This window comes from Dendropsophus ebraccatus, chromosome 1 (assembly GCF_027789765.1).
Source record: "Dendropsophus ebraccatus isolate aDenEbr1 chromosome 1, aDenEbr1.pat, whole genome shotgun sequence".
NCBI classification, from domain to species: Eukaryota; Metazoa; Chordata; class Amphibia; order Anura; family Hylidae; genus Dendropsophus; species Dendropsophus ebraccatus.
This window is the reverse complement of record NC_091454.1, coordinates 209766165-209781235: the sequence shown is the minus strand read 5'-3', so window position 1 is coordinate 209781235 and position 15071 is coordinate 209766165. Positions and strand designations below refer to the sequence as shown.

Here is a 15071-nt window from a genome sequence, read left to right as displayed (position 1 = left end):
TTCCGGGAAAGAACACTTTATTCAACCATTTCTTTATTTTATAGAAATATAGAACATAGGGAAGGCCCCTTATGGTTTATGTATAATATAAACATGAAAGACATGCAGGGAAAGACCAGAGGTATAATTCTTCCTCATCTATAAAGTTAGATCTTTTTGATTCTAGATACAAGCTCAAAGATTCTTTTCACAAATCCCATAAGCATTGTCATAAGGACAGTGAACATCATTCCACTCTCCAAAGCTCCACAAGTGAACACAATCTTCACCTTCGTCATGATCATTTGGCTCCCCTTTTTTCCACTTTCTGTGAAAAAAAAATTTGAGCATTATACCATTAAATCCTGTAGGAATGCTACACATACCGCTGTAATATGATTTGCAATGGAACATGCCAGAATATTTACTTGCTATTTTACTTACTTGTAAGATGTTTCATAATCGGTTCCATCAACCCATGTCCAGCTTCCTTCTTCATCCATATCATGGAGTCCAATCCAATAACGTTTGGATGTGGAAGCATCAGAAAAAGTCCTAAGGAAGATCTGAAAAGGAAAGAACAGCCTAGAACAAAGTAAAGGCCCGGCCCAGACCATCAACTTGTAAGGCCAACCATAGAAGAAGAAAAAAATCTGAGTATTTAAAGCATTTTTTTTTAATTACAAATTTCTTCAGACTGTTGTTATGTAAAAGGCACCGAAAGCAAATAGACTGCAATGGTCACCTGCTGGTCTCCTGTATCACCCGTCAAAGTCCTGCTCGGAAATGTCTGCACAGCCAATCAGTGATTGAAGTGGGACACCTCTGCAGTCACTGATTGGCTGAGTGGGTAGTTCCTGTGAGACTGTAATTAAACAGGAACTGGGAGATATAGGAGACCAGCAGGCGACCATGAGCAGCTGTGGGGGGCACCAGCACAGGTAAGTATAAGTATAACTTTATTATCATGTTCTTACTACCCCCTACCCTCCATGGTTTTTAAGTTTGCCTGAACTACCCCTTCAATATGATTGCCAGTCGATAAGATGGTCCATTATCTCACCTGCTCCCTCTCACTGGTGATTACAGCTAGGTCTGCCCCTTTCTTGAGACAAGAACTCCTGGTTTTCATCCAAGAAGCTTTAAATACAGTAAGGGAGTAACAACTGTCATCAAACTGCTTCCATCCGGCCTCGCAAGTCTTCTCTGTAATCAAGATAAAACAAGATTTACTTGCTGGAGGATTTTGTGCTGCTCTGGTGATCTGTGCAAATAGAGGGGATCCTTGGTTTAGTATCCTAATGTCTTGAGCAAGGTAGAACTTGGCTAGAAAGAGCATCTGTCATTCAAAGCTGCCTGGACCTTAAAGGGAATCTGTCACTAGGTTTATGCTGTCTGAAATGAGAGCAGCATAAACTAGTGACAGAAATGCTGACCAGGTCAGTGTACTACTTACATCATTCTGTTTAGTGGTTCTCCTAATATGCAGCAGAATAGGATTCTTGCCACACCTCAACCCCGCCCTACAGCTGCTGATTGACAGTTGGCTGCCTATACACAGCATGGACAGATAACTGCCAATCAGCAGCTGGTGGGTGGAGTTTTCCGCTTCTCATGAATATCCCGGACTACTGGGCTCGCACACATAATGGAGAGGACTACTTATTGTCCATGTTATTCAGGGGGATATCCCTGGATCATCTGCACACAACAATGTAAGTGATTTATCATTCTGTTCAGCTTCTCCTGATCAGGAATATAGCAATCCAGTTGTTCACTTTAGTTTTTGTGGGGCAATCAGATTATTGTCATTGATTCTTCTCTAACAAGTAGGGATTCTGTTTTTTTGAGGGGACTTGGCACGTCTCTGTTCATTACACAGTCAGACCAATGATTTCCACGCAACAGGTAATTCCCTGCTGATATACATGTAGGGGGACCTTGCACATGATAAGGACCTTTGCACATTATGCAAAACACCTGGTAGTATTTGATAAATAGATCCTGTAGATATGGATCAATAATGGTACAGAAACATAAGTTCAGAATCGCGTTTAGGAGGTCAAAAAAGTTGAAATGTTCTGAATCTTTCTAATATATTTATAGTTCAAGATCTCTGCCTGTTGTGGTTTCATTGGACCCATGTGTAGACAATGGAGTTTTAAAACTTTTGTATCAATGGGAAGTAGGGTGTCTAAGGTTTGGCTTAAAGCCTGAGTTATGTAGGTTGGAGATTGTCTTACAGAGTAGCCATTTGTAGTAAGAGACTGCATTTTGGTTTAATTTCACTTACTCTTTAATGACACATGTAGCTGTTCCATGTCCAAGGAAAGGTTATGTACTGTAGGGGAAAATGCTGTGGTTAGGATTTCATTGATAAGATTTATTGATGAAAGTGCCTTGCAGTAATTGAAGATTAATGGGGAAACAGTTGTGGTGTAACTAGATGGCGATACATCCACTTGATGCTAGGACCCAAGGTTTCCCAGCAGAACATTGCCCAGAGCACCACACTGTGTATGTAGTCTTGTCTTCTTCCTATAATGCATCTTGGTGCCACATTCCCCATTAAGGTGAGGAATAGACAAGGAATTTCAAATGGAATACACACTTAATTTTACACATTCCGCTTTAAATTCCGCCCCTAAAATATGTAAAGTGCAATGTCGCATTGTATTCAATGTCAAAAACAAAAAAACTGAAAAAAGGGGAGCGAACTCATATCTTAGTCCAACCTTACTCATAAATCAGTGTGTGGACTCTCCCCTCCACTAAGTGAGTACAAACTATGATACATTGCCACACTGATTTATGAGTAAGGTTGGACTAAGATATGAGTTCACTCCTCATTTTTTCAGTTTTTTATCTTTGACGTACAATACCGGAGCAGTTGATTTTTCTATGATTACGGGCGTTGTGCTGATAGTGAGTGGTGAAGTATCGCCACTCACCAATTGTAAGTAGTTGTTTTTTAAAAAAAAGGTTTTTTAGTTTTTGTTCACCTTATCACAAGGACAATACCTCTCCCAGAGTACTTTTTTCTGGATTTTGTCACATTGTATTCAATGGGATTTCCGTTCTGTTGTTCACTCACATTACTTAACCTCTTAAGGACATAGGACGTACCGGTACGTCCTATGTCCTCACTTGCACTTCAAAGCGGGGCCGCGCGGCGGCCCCGCTTTGAAGTGCCGCGGTCCCGGGTGCCGCGTGTAGCCCGGGACCGCTGCTATTAGCGGGCACGGTCCGATCGCCGTGCCCGCTAATTAGCTAATCGGAGGCAGCTGTCAAACTTGACAGCTGCCTCCGATTACCGGAGGCAACGTTTCCCTGGTGTCTAGTGGGGGAGATCGCTCCTCCGGGACCTTGTCCCGGAGGAGCGATCTCCGTTACTGATGCCGGCCGGGGACGCGTCCAAGATGGCGCCGTCCTCGGCTCGGCACTCGTTTGTTTCCGGCTGCAGCAGCCGAAAGCAAACGAGTGCCGATCTCATGGATCTCTGCAGCATATCTATGCTGCAGAGATCTCAATGAGAGATCACAGTGTATATACTAGAAGTCCCCCAGGGGGGCTTCTAGTATATGTGTAAAAAAAAAAAAAAAAGTGTTGTTAATAGTAAAAAGCCCCCTCCCCTAATAAAAGTCTGAATCACCCCCCTTTTCCCAGGTTTTAAATAAAAGTAAACAAATAAATAAATAAATAAACATGTTTGCTATCGCCGCGTGCGTAATCGCCCGAACTATTAATTAATCACATTCCTGATCTCGTACGGTAAACGGCGTCAGCGCAAAAAAATCCCAAAGTGCAAAATTGCGCATTTTTGGTCGCATCAAATCCAGAAAAAATTTAATAAAAAGCGATCAAAAAGACGTATATGGGCAATCAAGGTACCGATAAAAAGATCACACCATGGCGCAAAAAATGACACCTCGCACAGCCCCATAGACCAAAGGATAAAAGCGCTATAAGCCTGGGAATGGAGCGATTTTAAGGAACGTATATTGGTTAACAACGGTTTGAATTTTTTACAGGCCATCAGATACAATATAAGTTATACATGTTATATATCGTTTTAATCGTAACGACTTGAGGAACATGCATAACAAGTCCGTTTTACCCCAGGGTGAATGGCGTAAAAACACATTTCCCCCAAATAAAAGAAATGCGTTTTTTTTTTCAATTTCACCACACTTTGAATTTTTTTCTGGTTTCGCAGTGTACTTTATGCAAAAATTCAGCCTGTAATTGCAAAGTACAATTAGTGACGCAAAAAATAAGGGCTCATGTGGGTTTCTAGGTGGAAAAATGCAAGTGCTATGGCCTTTTAAACACAAGGAGGAAAAACCGAAAACGTAAAAACGAAAATGGGCCATGTCCTTAAAGGGTTAAAGCGTAACTGTCATTTCAGGGTCATTTTTCTGAAAACATTAAATATCTATAGTACAAGCGATTTTAAGAAACTTTGTAATAGGTTTTATAAACCAAAAGAGTTTCCTTCTGTACTGAAAAAGCAATCTCCCGGCCTCCCCCCTCACTTCAAAAGAAGCAGGATTTCTGTCTCCATTATGTGGCTATGGAGAGGGGAGGGACTGTTAGGAGTGACTGAGCACGGATCAGTCCAGCACAGCACAACACCCTGCAATCTTCTCTTAGTTCATAGATAAGCACTGACCTTTCTGACACCTGAATTTAGCATTTTAGGTGCTCAGAGAGTCTACAAACAGCTGACCTTCATGTCACCTCTTCCTGCTCCCTCAGACCCTCCCCCCTTCATAGGCTTACAATGGAGAGAGCAGAACCCGTCTTCACTGGCTTCTCTGTAATGAAGACGTGTTTGCCTGATAATGCACAGATAAGAAGTCAGGGGGGGAGGCTGGGAGATTGCTTCTTGAGTGCAGAAGGAGGCTTTTTTGGCTGTTGAAACCTATTACAGAGTTTCTTAAAATCGCTTATACTACTGATTTCTGCAATAAAAAAAAACATGACAGTTACGCTTGGGTATGCTTTCCACCCAAAGAATCGACATGTCAATTCTCTGGGCGGATTCTGCTAGAGAAATCCCATAGAAGTCATTGGGGCTTTGAATTTCTACTTTCCGCTCGCATTGAGCTCAAATTCTGCCAGAGCTGAAGAAGAGGAAATTTCAAGCAGAAAATTTTCTTCTTCAATTTCTTGCCTATTCTTCGTCTATTCCTCAGTGTGAACATACTCTAAGTGACACATATAACAGGGATGTCTAAATGATATAAAATAAAAAGCGTTTCAGTGGTATACGCTGGCCTGCATAGGAATCTGACTTCACTATGGCCATGCAGCCCCATATACAGCAACTTACGATGCAGTCTGTGATCTTAAATCTTTCATAGCTAACCGGAGCTTTTCAGCATTTTGCTCTACAGTAGCTCTTTCGTGGGATCAGACCACATGGGCACTTTACTTGTGTCGTAGAGCCTTGGAGAGCTATGGCACTGTCACCAGTATCTTTGTTAACCTGTTATACTTCCTTGGACCACTTCTGTTAGGCACTAACCAGTGCACACTGGGAACACCCCCACAAGACCCGCCATTTTGGACATATTCTGGCCCATTTAGCTAGCCATTCCAATTTAGCTAGATCCTTATACATGCCTATTTTCCTGTTGCTAATACGTTAACCCCAAGAATGGACTGTTCCCCTGCTGTCTTATATATCCCACGCCTTGAACGTCACAAGATAATGAATGCTATACAGTCTTGTATTATTGTTATGGAGGTGTGTATATACTCTGTTCATCACATTATCTTACCTTTTGCCCTGAAGTCATTCATCTCTTTTAAAGTAACCAACTGTTTGTTGCGTTCACTGGCTGTTAAAAAAAAGTGTAATACTCAATTTAGTAGATTACGTACACACATATAAAAGACCGTATTACTTTATTACCTGTTTTATTATCATGTGGAAATTCTCTAAAACTATCCACTCTGTTGAACCCTTTATTCCTCATATCAAAGAAATTTTATGCAGTTTGGATAAAGCATTTGGTAATCTATAATATAGCACAATAAGGATAGCAAATCCTATTGTATGGATCAAAGTCTTCTGTAGGATGCTTGGGGGGGCAGCCATGGTGTTGGCACTATCCTATTTGTTATTTTGTGTGTGACTCTCAAAAAGTGGAACATAAATGTTAATCCTTTCCCGCAAATTCACATTCATGTACATCTGGGGTTGCCGCTGTTGAGTGCAACCCGATGTACATGAAGGTGAGATCATCAAGTGATGAGAGGTCCCGGCATCCAGCGAGGGACCTCTTCTTACTCTGCCTGCACAGCAATCGTTGCTGTTCAGGTGGACCAATCAGAATGAAGATGACAGGACAGGTCTCCTGGCCCTGATTCCCTCCTATGTTTTTGTGGGAGGAGACAGGAGTCAGGAGACAACAGCAGAGCTGTCACATTACAGTAAACACAACAAATATATTTAGTCTTTCTTGCCCTGATCGTTGATCTGTAGCTGTATCTAATTGTCGCCCCTGACTCCTGTTACTTTATCTAATAGTCTCCCTGTCCTCTGATGCTTTTTCTAACAGTCATTCCTGTCTCCTGTCCCTGTAACTTATAAAGTCTTCGGTCCCTTCTTGCTGTATCTATTGCTCTACTCTTAGTTTGTCTGTTTGTCAATGCTGTTAGTGTACGTGATCGTAGATCCTGTTACTGTACTTGATTGATGCCGCTATTGCTGTACGTCAAATTTGAAAAATTTGCTACAAAACTTTTAAACCCTAAAAAGTAAATGGATCTTTACCAAATAATACAGCGACCAAATAATAATGAAACACTGCTATCTATCTTTATGCAAGTTGAAATTTTTTGGTTGTTTGAATATTGGCATACTACCATAGTTGGGTGTATATATCACTATACAGCAACATAAATAATGTGTACACCAAGCTGTATGCTTGTCATGTAAAGCATTAGCATAATCTCACTCACAAAATAGGCAGAAGGAAATGGGAGCAGCAAGGGAATAAAATGGTGAAGATGGAAATGACCCATTAACAATGCCCTCAATAGTCACATTATGACTTTTAAAAGAAACAAGAAAAACCTTATTACCTCCAGAGAATACAGTAATGAAGAGGGCCAGGATGAGAACAAACAATAGGGCCAGTAGCCCAAAGGGAATCCATTCAGTTCTCTGTGTGTAAGGGTAAAACCCCCTGCTGCCTGTAATAAGAAGACACTGGTGTAATGCATACAGATATTTACCAGTATAATGTGGCTTGAATTAAAGGGGTAGTGCGGCGCTAAAAAATTATTCACAGAATAACACACATTACAAAGTTATACAACTTTATAATGTATGTTATGTCTGTGAATAGCCCCCTTCCCCGTGTCCCCCCACCCGTGTACATTACCTGATCCGTGTCGAGGGCCGTCTGCCATTTTGTGCCAAACGTCATCTTCAGACGGACGGCCGAGTCGCTGCCGCCCGTCCCCCCTCCGCCGCGTCACAACTGTGCTCAGCCACGATTGGCTGAGAACAGTTATGCTCAGCCAATCGCGGCTGAGCATCGGATTACGCTGCAGAGGGCGGCTGGCATTCGGAACAGACGGAGCTGTTCGCCGGCCGGCCGAAGAAGACGTCACTGAATGAAGATCGGAGACGACTGTCGGCACGTGACAGGTGAGTATAGCGCACCACACTCCACACTTCCGGGTACATGGGTGGGGGTGGTGGGACACGGGGAAGGGGGCCATTCACAGACATAACACACATTACAAAGTTGTATAACTTTAACTGTAATGTGTGTTATTCTGTGAATAATTCTTTACCGCCGCACTACCCCTTTAACCCCTTAAGGACAGAGCCAATTTCGATTTTTGCGTTTTAGTTTTTTCCTCCTTGTGCTTAAAAGGCCATAGCACTTGCATTTTTCCACCTAGAGACCCACATGAGCCCTTATTTTTTGCGTCACTAATTGTACTTTGCATAAAGTACACTGCGAAACCAGAAAAAAATTCAAAGTGTGGTGAAATTGAAAAAAAAAAAGCATTTTGTTTATTTGGGGGAAACGTGTTTTTACGCCATTTGCCCTGGGGTAAAACTGACTTGTTATATATGTTCCTCAAGTCGTTACGATTAAAACGATATGTAACATGTATAACTTATATTGTATCTGATGGCCTGTAAAAAATTTAAACCATTGTCAACAAATATACGTCACTTAAAATCGCTCCATTCCCAGGCTTATAGCGCTTTTATCCTTTGGTCTATGGGGCTGTGTGAGGTGCCATTTTTTGCGCAATGATGTGTTCTTTCTATCGGTACCTTGATTGCGCATATATGACTTTTTGATCGCTTTTTATTACAATGCGCAATTTTGCACTTTGGGATTTTTTTGCGCTGACGCCATTTACCTTGCGAGATCAGGAATGTGATTAATTAATAGTTCGAGCGATTACGCACGCGGCGATAGCAAACATGTTTGTTTATTTATTTATTTATTTACTTTCATTTATAACCTGGGAAAAGGGGGATGATTCAGACTTTTATTAGGGGAGGGGGATTTTTACTGTTAACAACATTTTTTTTTTTAACTTTTACACTTATACTAGAAGCCCCCCTGGGGGACTTCTAGTATAAGTGCTTTGATCTCTCATAGAGATCTCTGCAGCATAGATATGCTGCAGAGATCCATGAGATAGGCACTCGTTTACTTCCGGCTGCTGCAGCCGGAAGTAAACGAGTGCCGAGACGGGGACGGCGCCATCTTGGAGCGGTCCCCGACCGGCTTCAGAAACGGAGATCGCTCCTCCGGGATAACATCCCGGGGGAGCGATCGCCGCCACTAGACACCAGGGAACAGCTGAATCCGGTAATCGGATGCAGCTGTCATGTTTGACAGCTGCATCTGATTACTGTATTAGCGGGCACGGCGATCGGACCGTGCCCGCTAATACCTACGGTCCCGGGCTACAAGCGGCACCCGGGACCGCCGCCGTTCAGAGCGGGGTCGCCGCGCGGCCCCGCTCTGAACGTCCTTACCGGCATCAGGGCGTTAAGTATACTCCCGATGTCGTTAAGGGGTTAATAGTCATTGAATGCATAGCCATACATTTATTTATACTGCAGTTCTTCTCAATAGCCTTAAAGAGGTACCAAGGGCAAAGGTGAAAAATCCAGAAGGGTTGGTGGGAACACAATGAAGAAATTGTACTTACCCATCCCCATTGCCCTGCAGTGCAGCGCCACCAGTTCTCTGTCAGCATCCGGTCTCCTGAATCTCCCAAGTTCGTCCCAAGTTCTCCCCACAATAACTACCCGTTCATCCACTACAGCAGTGTCCCACCTCACTGATTTTCCTTAGCAGGAAATTCTGAGCAGGGCCACTGCAATAGCATGGGGGTGGGTAAGTATGACCTCTTTATTATATTCCCACCATCCCTTGACCCCCCCCCCTGAATTTTCCACCTTTGTTCAGAGTCCCTATTAAGGCCCTATTACATCAAGCGATTATCAGCCATATTTGTCCGATTATCGGCTGTTACGGCCGATAATCGCTTGTTGTAATAGCTCCTGTTAAAAGATAACGATCAGCCGACATGCACAATGTCAGCTGATCCTTGCCTTTCAACATGGTGAAAAAAACTAAAACAATAGCCGTCACTCTGCGCCGTCACCTGCTTGCAGTCGGAACATGTAATAGTGCTGGCAGCAAGCAGGGAACGAGGAACAAGCGATCACTGATCTGACAGGTTGGTGCTCGCTTGCTCCTCCAGATTGGCCAATGTAATAGGGGCTTTTGGGTCCTTTCAAACACAAAGATTTCTCGGCCGTGGGGGTGCAAACAAGCACTGATCAGTAAAATTGGTGGTTCATTTGCAGTGCCTCTGCATGGCTCGAGAAGTAAGCAGATGGGCTTCATGAATGATCCTTGTATTACTCATGCAACCCTGGAAACTAAAAGCACTGATATGTATATATTGGGTTCTGGAATATGTATATATCTGTGCTGTCCAGTACCTGGCTCCCCGGTCCACATGCCAGCTGTATCTTCAGGCCCTGCCTCCTCTGACTGTCAATCATTCCAGAGGACGCGGGGCCTAAAGTTATAGCGTTGGCCGGAGGACCAGAGAACCAGATGCCAGATCACAAGCAGCGTGGCTGGTAAGTACAGACTGCTGCTTGTGATCTTGAAACTGACAGAACAGATACATTTATTTTCCTCGGCCGCACAAACCCCTGTTTACACAGGGAGATGTGCAGCCGATAAACATACATCTTTGAGCAGGTACAAAAGATGCGATCAGCCAATAATCTGTTCCTAGCAATGCTCCTGGCCGATAATTGGCCTGTGTAAAAGGACCATTAAAGTAGTAGTACAGGAACTAAGTTTTGCAAGAAGAGGTGCCCCCTATATATCTTGGTGGTTATACATGTCTGTTGTGGTTATACTTGCAGATCTGTCATCTGCATTAGGCATTGGGTTCCTCCACATATAGTAATACGGTACACGTGGGACAGGGAGATGGTGCATGTAGTGTGGATATAGAGAAGTTCAGTTTATACAGTAGAGGTAGATGACAATACAGTACGCATCGGTATAGAGGGGTGCAGATCATACAACATTGTACTGTTTTTAGTGCACCATTTTAAGAATGTTGTGACCACAGATTAAGGGTCCTATTACATGGAGCGATTTTAAATGATTAACGACTAACGATAAACGATTGCAAACGAGATTGTTTATCGTTAACCTAAAATCGTTCACCATATTACACAGAACGATGGTCGTTACTTACGATCATTTCTATGATCGTTATTGCGATCGTTACTGTGATCGTTTAAGGCCTTATTACACCATAAGATGTCTGACAGATTATTTTACAGATTTTTTTCAGCCAAAGCCAGGAATGGATTTGAAAAGAGGAGAAATCTCAGTGTTATCTTCACGACCTGTTCTCTGTTTATAATCTGTTCCTGACTTATGATCGTTCTTGCGGTCGTCTTGTCGTCGCTATTGCGTTCGTCACTACTGCGAACGACTGAATGACGTCTTATTCAATGCGAATGATTTGCGAACGAGCAACGATAAAAATTGGTCCAGGTCTTATTAAACGATCAACGATTTCTCGTTTGGTCGTTAGTCGTTAACTGCTATTTAAATGAATGATTATTGTTTAGATTCCAACAATGTAACGATAATCTGAACGATAATTGTCCGGTGGAATAGGGCCCTTACTCCTTCTGATCCCAACAAAACAATGAACAAATTGCAATTACACTGAACGATTAGTGAACAGATGCGGAACTTGAGCGAACGAATGTAGAATTACAGCGAACAATTTGCGAACCATTAGCGAACGATTAACGATAATTTTAGGTTCAGATCTAAATCAAGGACATACAAACGATTTTTTGAACGTTGCCTGCAATTACACAGAACGATTATCAGTTAAATTCAAACGATATAACGATTTTTCGCACGATAATTGTCCCGTGTAATTGGGCCCTAACTTTCCTGTCCTATAATACCAGTTTCTGAATACTTTCTAAATTAATTCCCTACAATTTTACAAAAAGGCAATGAAATATCTAAAGCACTAAATACATAAAATCCGAAATATAAACGTACTGAAATGAATGTTACCTGTCTGCCTTTCCCCATCGTAAAATCTCTGATGATTGATGCTGCTCTCCATATTGAGGGATCGTATTAGGATCGGATCATACGGTTATAGCGTTGGATCTGCTGAATCAGGGAGGAAGTGCCTGGGATAAAAACATGTTTGTTCTATAACTGCAGCCAATGGGTGAAATATATTTGAGTGTCCGGTAACTGTATTATACTGCCTTCATAGTACTGGCGCTACAAGTGTGCACAACAGAAGAAATTAACTTGCATCCAGCACCTATCTACATATTATGGATTTTTAGACTACATTTTTTTGTAGGAGTAACTAGACAGAGGTCAGGTTCAAACATAAGAATGCCTGGAGGTGGTGTAGAATATGACACCATTAAAGGGGTTACCCAGAATTAGAGAAAAAATATCTGCTTTCTTTCAGAAACAGTGCCACTCTTATTTTCTAAACACACAAAAACACAGAAGAATGCAACAGCTCACCGCAACAGCAAGATACAGACCCACCATAGACATGAAAATAATTAAAAGCAGCCCCCCCAACTGCCCAAAAAATTCCCACAAAAATAATGAGTCTCTTGGTTACTATTTGCAAACAGCGTAAACTGCCTCACCACGATAAGGTGGACTCATATCGAGGCAGACCCTACACTGTATGTACACTATGGCCTCTCCATGGCGTATAATACGCCTATGCTCTGGGCATGCAAGATCTGTCTAATACCTGCAAAATAATTGCATCACCTGGGTGAGACAGGTGGAGTGCACGACCAAATAGAGGCAGCCTCTTATTTTCTGTTTGTGTGTGGTATTGCAGCTCAGTTCTATTATAGTGAATGGAGCTGAGCTGTCATACCACAAATAACCTAAGAACAGGTGTGGCATTGTTCTTGGAAGAACACACTATGTTTTCCTAACCAGGGGCAGACACAGACTGCATAGACCCCTGTGCAAAAAAATGTGCCTAGGCCCCCCATAACCACACCATGCCCCCCACACTCCTCTCATACCCAGCCGCATATAAAACTATGCAAATCTATCTTTAATACAATGGAACAAGGTGCTGCACTTTTACCTATGGAATTCTGTATTTATTTAGTCATAGATCAACATCAACAGTACTAACCAGTGGCGGATTAAATGTACTCTGGGCCCCGGGCTGTCCACCCAACCTGGCCCCCCCCCCAGTCAATTCGCCCACATTATAATCTGCTACTGCGTCCCCCCCCCACACACACACACTGTCCCCAATAAACACTGCCTGCCTCCCCTCCCTGCTGGCCCCAATAAACATAATGTTTGGTCCCTTGCTGCTACCCCCAGTAAGCATTGCCCACCCCACCTCCACTGCCCCCAATAAACATATCGCCACCTCACCTGGTCCCCTGATGTTGCCCCCCCCAAGGTCACAGCAGCACAGAGGATGTCAGGAGAGGAGGGTGCTGATCTGTAGGGGAGGTCCCAGCAGCACAGAGGATGTCAGGAGAGGAGGGTGCTAATCCTATAGGAGATAGTCCCCCTTTATAGATGGTCTCCCTCTTTCCCCCTCTATAGATGGTCCCCCCTCTTTCCCCCTCTTATAGATGGTCCCCCTCTTTCCCCCCTTATAGATGGTCACCCTCTTTCACCCCTTATAGATGGTCCCCCTCTATCCCCCCTTATAGATGGTCCCCCTCTTTCCCCCCTTATAGATGGTCCCCCTCTTCCCCCCTTATAGTTGTTCCCCCTCTTTCCCCCTCTATAGATGGTTCCCCTCTTTCCCCCTCTATAGATGGTCCCCCTCTTTCCCCCCTTATAGATGGTCCCCCTCTTTCCCTCTTTATAGCTGGTCCCCCTCTTTCCCCCTCTATAGATGGTCCCCCTCTTTCCCCCCTTATAGATGGTCCCCCTCTTCCCTCTCCCCCCTTATAGCTGGTCCTCTTTCCCCCCCTTATAGCTGTTCCCCCTCTTTCCCCCCTCATAGCTGGTCCTCCTTTCCCCCCTTATAGCTGGTCCCCCTCTTCCCTCTCCCCCCTTATAGCTGGTCCCCCTCTTCCCTCTCCCCCCTTATAGCTGGTCCTCCTTTCCTCCCTTATAGATGGTCCCCCTCTTTCCCCCCTTATAGATGGTCCTCCTCTTTCCCCCCTTATAGCTGGTCCTCCTTTCCCCCCTTATAGCTGGTCCCCCTCTTCCCTCTCCCCCCTTATAGCTGGTCCCCCTCTTCCCTCTCCCCCCTTATAGCTGGTCCTCCTTTCCCCCCTTATAGATGGTCCCCCTCTTTCCCCCCTTATAGCTGGTCCTCCTTCCCCCCCTTATAGCTGGTCCCCCTCTTCCCTCTCCCCCCTTATAGCTGGTCCCCCTCTTCCCTCTCCCCCCTTATAGATGGTCCCCCTCTTTCCCCCCTTATAGATGGTCCCCCTCTTTCCCCCCTTATAGATGGTCCCCCTCTTTCCCCCATTATAGATGGTCCCCCTCTTTCCCCCTTTATAGATGGTCCCCCTCTTTCCCCCCTTTATAGATGGTCCCCCTCTTTCCCCCCTTATAGATGGTCCCCCTCTTTCCCCCTTTATAGATGGTCCCCCTGGGGCGTGGCTTGATGGCCGACTGAGCAGCAGCGTGTTAGAGGAGCTCCGTACTTCCCTGGCAATTTTACCCTGATATCTCACCCTGAATGCCACTAATCGACCACTGAACTGTCTCTGTCTTCTCCTATGACCCCACGGAGCGGGTGGTTGGTGTCGGATCCGGTGTGGGCCCCCTGAAGCCCGACGTGGCGCCTCCCTGACGGCCTGTGAGCCCTGCTTCCCTGCCTGTGGTCTGTCCCGGGGAGAGGCTCCTCTCCGCCTGTGCCGCTGCGCGGCACCCGATCTGCCTGGTCTGTGGCCCTCCTGCTGACTGGGGCCCCCGCTCCTGTCCAGGGACTGTTCCCGGTCCCCGGTGAGTTCCCCCTTGGAGTGGGGCGTGTGGCGCGGCTGTCGGGAGGACGGTTGGAAGACGCCCTTCCCGCCCTGACTTACCGGAGCGGCTCTAGTCCTGGCCAGGGTGCGGGCGGACGTGCTGGGGTGAGCGGTCGGGGCCCGTCCGGACTGTTGCTCGGCCTCCGGGCTGCCTGGATCCCCCTCGGTGCTGTGTCGGTGCCTGGCTGGTGCGCGCGCTTTCTCCGGCGCCATCTTGGACACGTGATTCTTCTGTGCAGCGGCACCATCCGGAATCCTGTCACCCCTCCGGCCGGCACCTGAGAAGAGGTACTGTGTTGGGAGGGAGCCTGTCACCTGCCGATCTTCCCTCCTGCCCTGGCACCGGCTCTGTCCTGTACCCTGCAGTGGCGGTCTCCCCTGCCGTCCCGGCTGCCCATCCATTTATGCCACAGGAGTGTGGGGGTGGTGTTGAGGCCCGGTGTGTGCCCTGATCCGGTGGGCCCTATGGTCTGACATTGAGGGCCCCCCCCCCCATAAGCTAGTGCATCTGTGCCCCATGGACTGTGTC

General features: G+C 45.2%; 1 protein-coding gene across 2 annotated transcripts; it reads right to left on the bottom strand.

Annotated features, from left to right (window-relative positions):
• Nucleotides 1-11729, bottom strand: LOC138768138 (hepatic lectin-like). 2 transcript variants are annotated; one of them, XM_069946226.1, is made up of 7 exons: nucleotides 11613-11729; nucleotides 7075-7185; nucleotides 5766-5825; nucleotides 2273-2320; nucleotides 1043-1185; nucleotides 424-545; nucleotides 1-307 (listed from the first exon to the last, which is right to left on the bottom strand). In XM_069946226.1, the coding sequence occupies exons 1-7, from the start codon at nucleotides 11662-11664 to the stop codon at nucleotides 175-177; spliced, it is 669 nt and encodes a 222-aa protein (XP_069802327.1). In that variant the 5' UTR covers nucleotides 11665-11729; the 3' UTR covers nucleotides 1-174. The 2 variants fall into 2 exon arrangements, with proteins under 2 accessions (XP_069802327.1, XP_069802337.1); XM_069946236.1 differs by lacking the exon at nucleotides 2273-2320.
• Between the last annotated feature and the right edge of the window lie 3342 nt (nucleotides 11730-15071).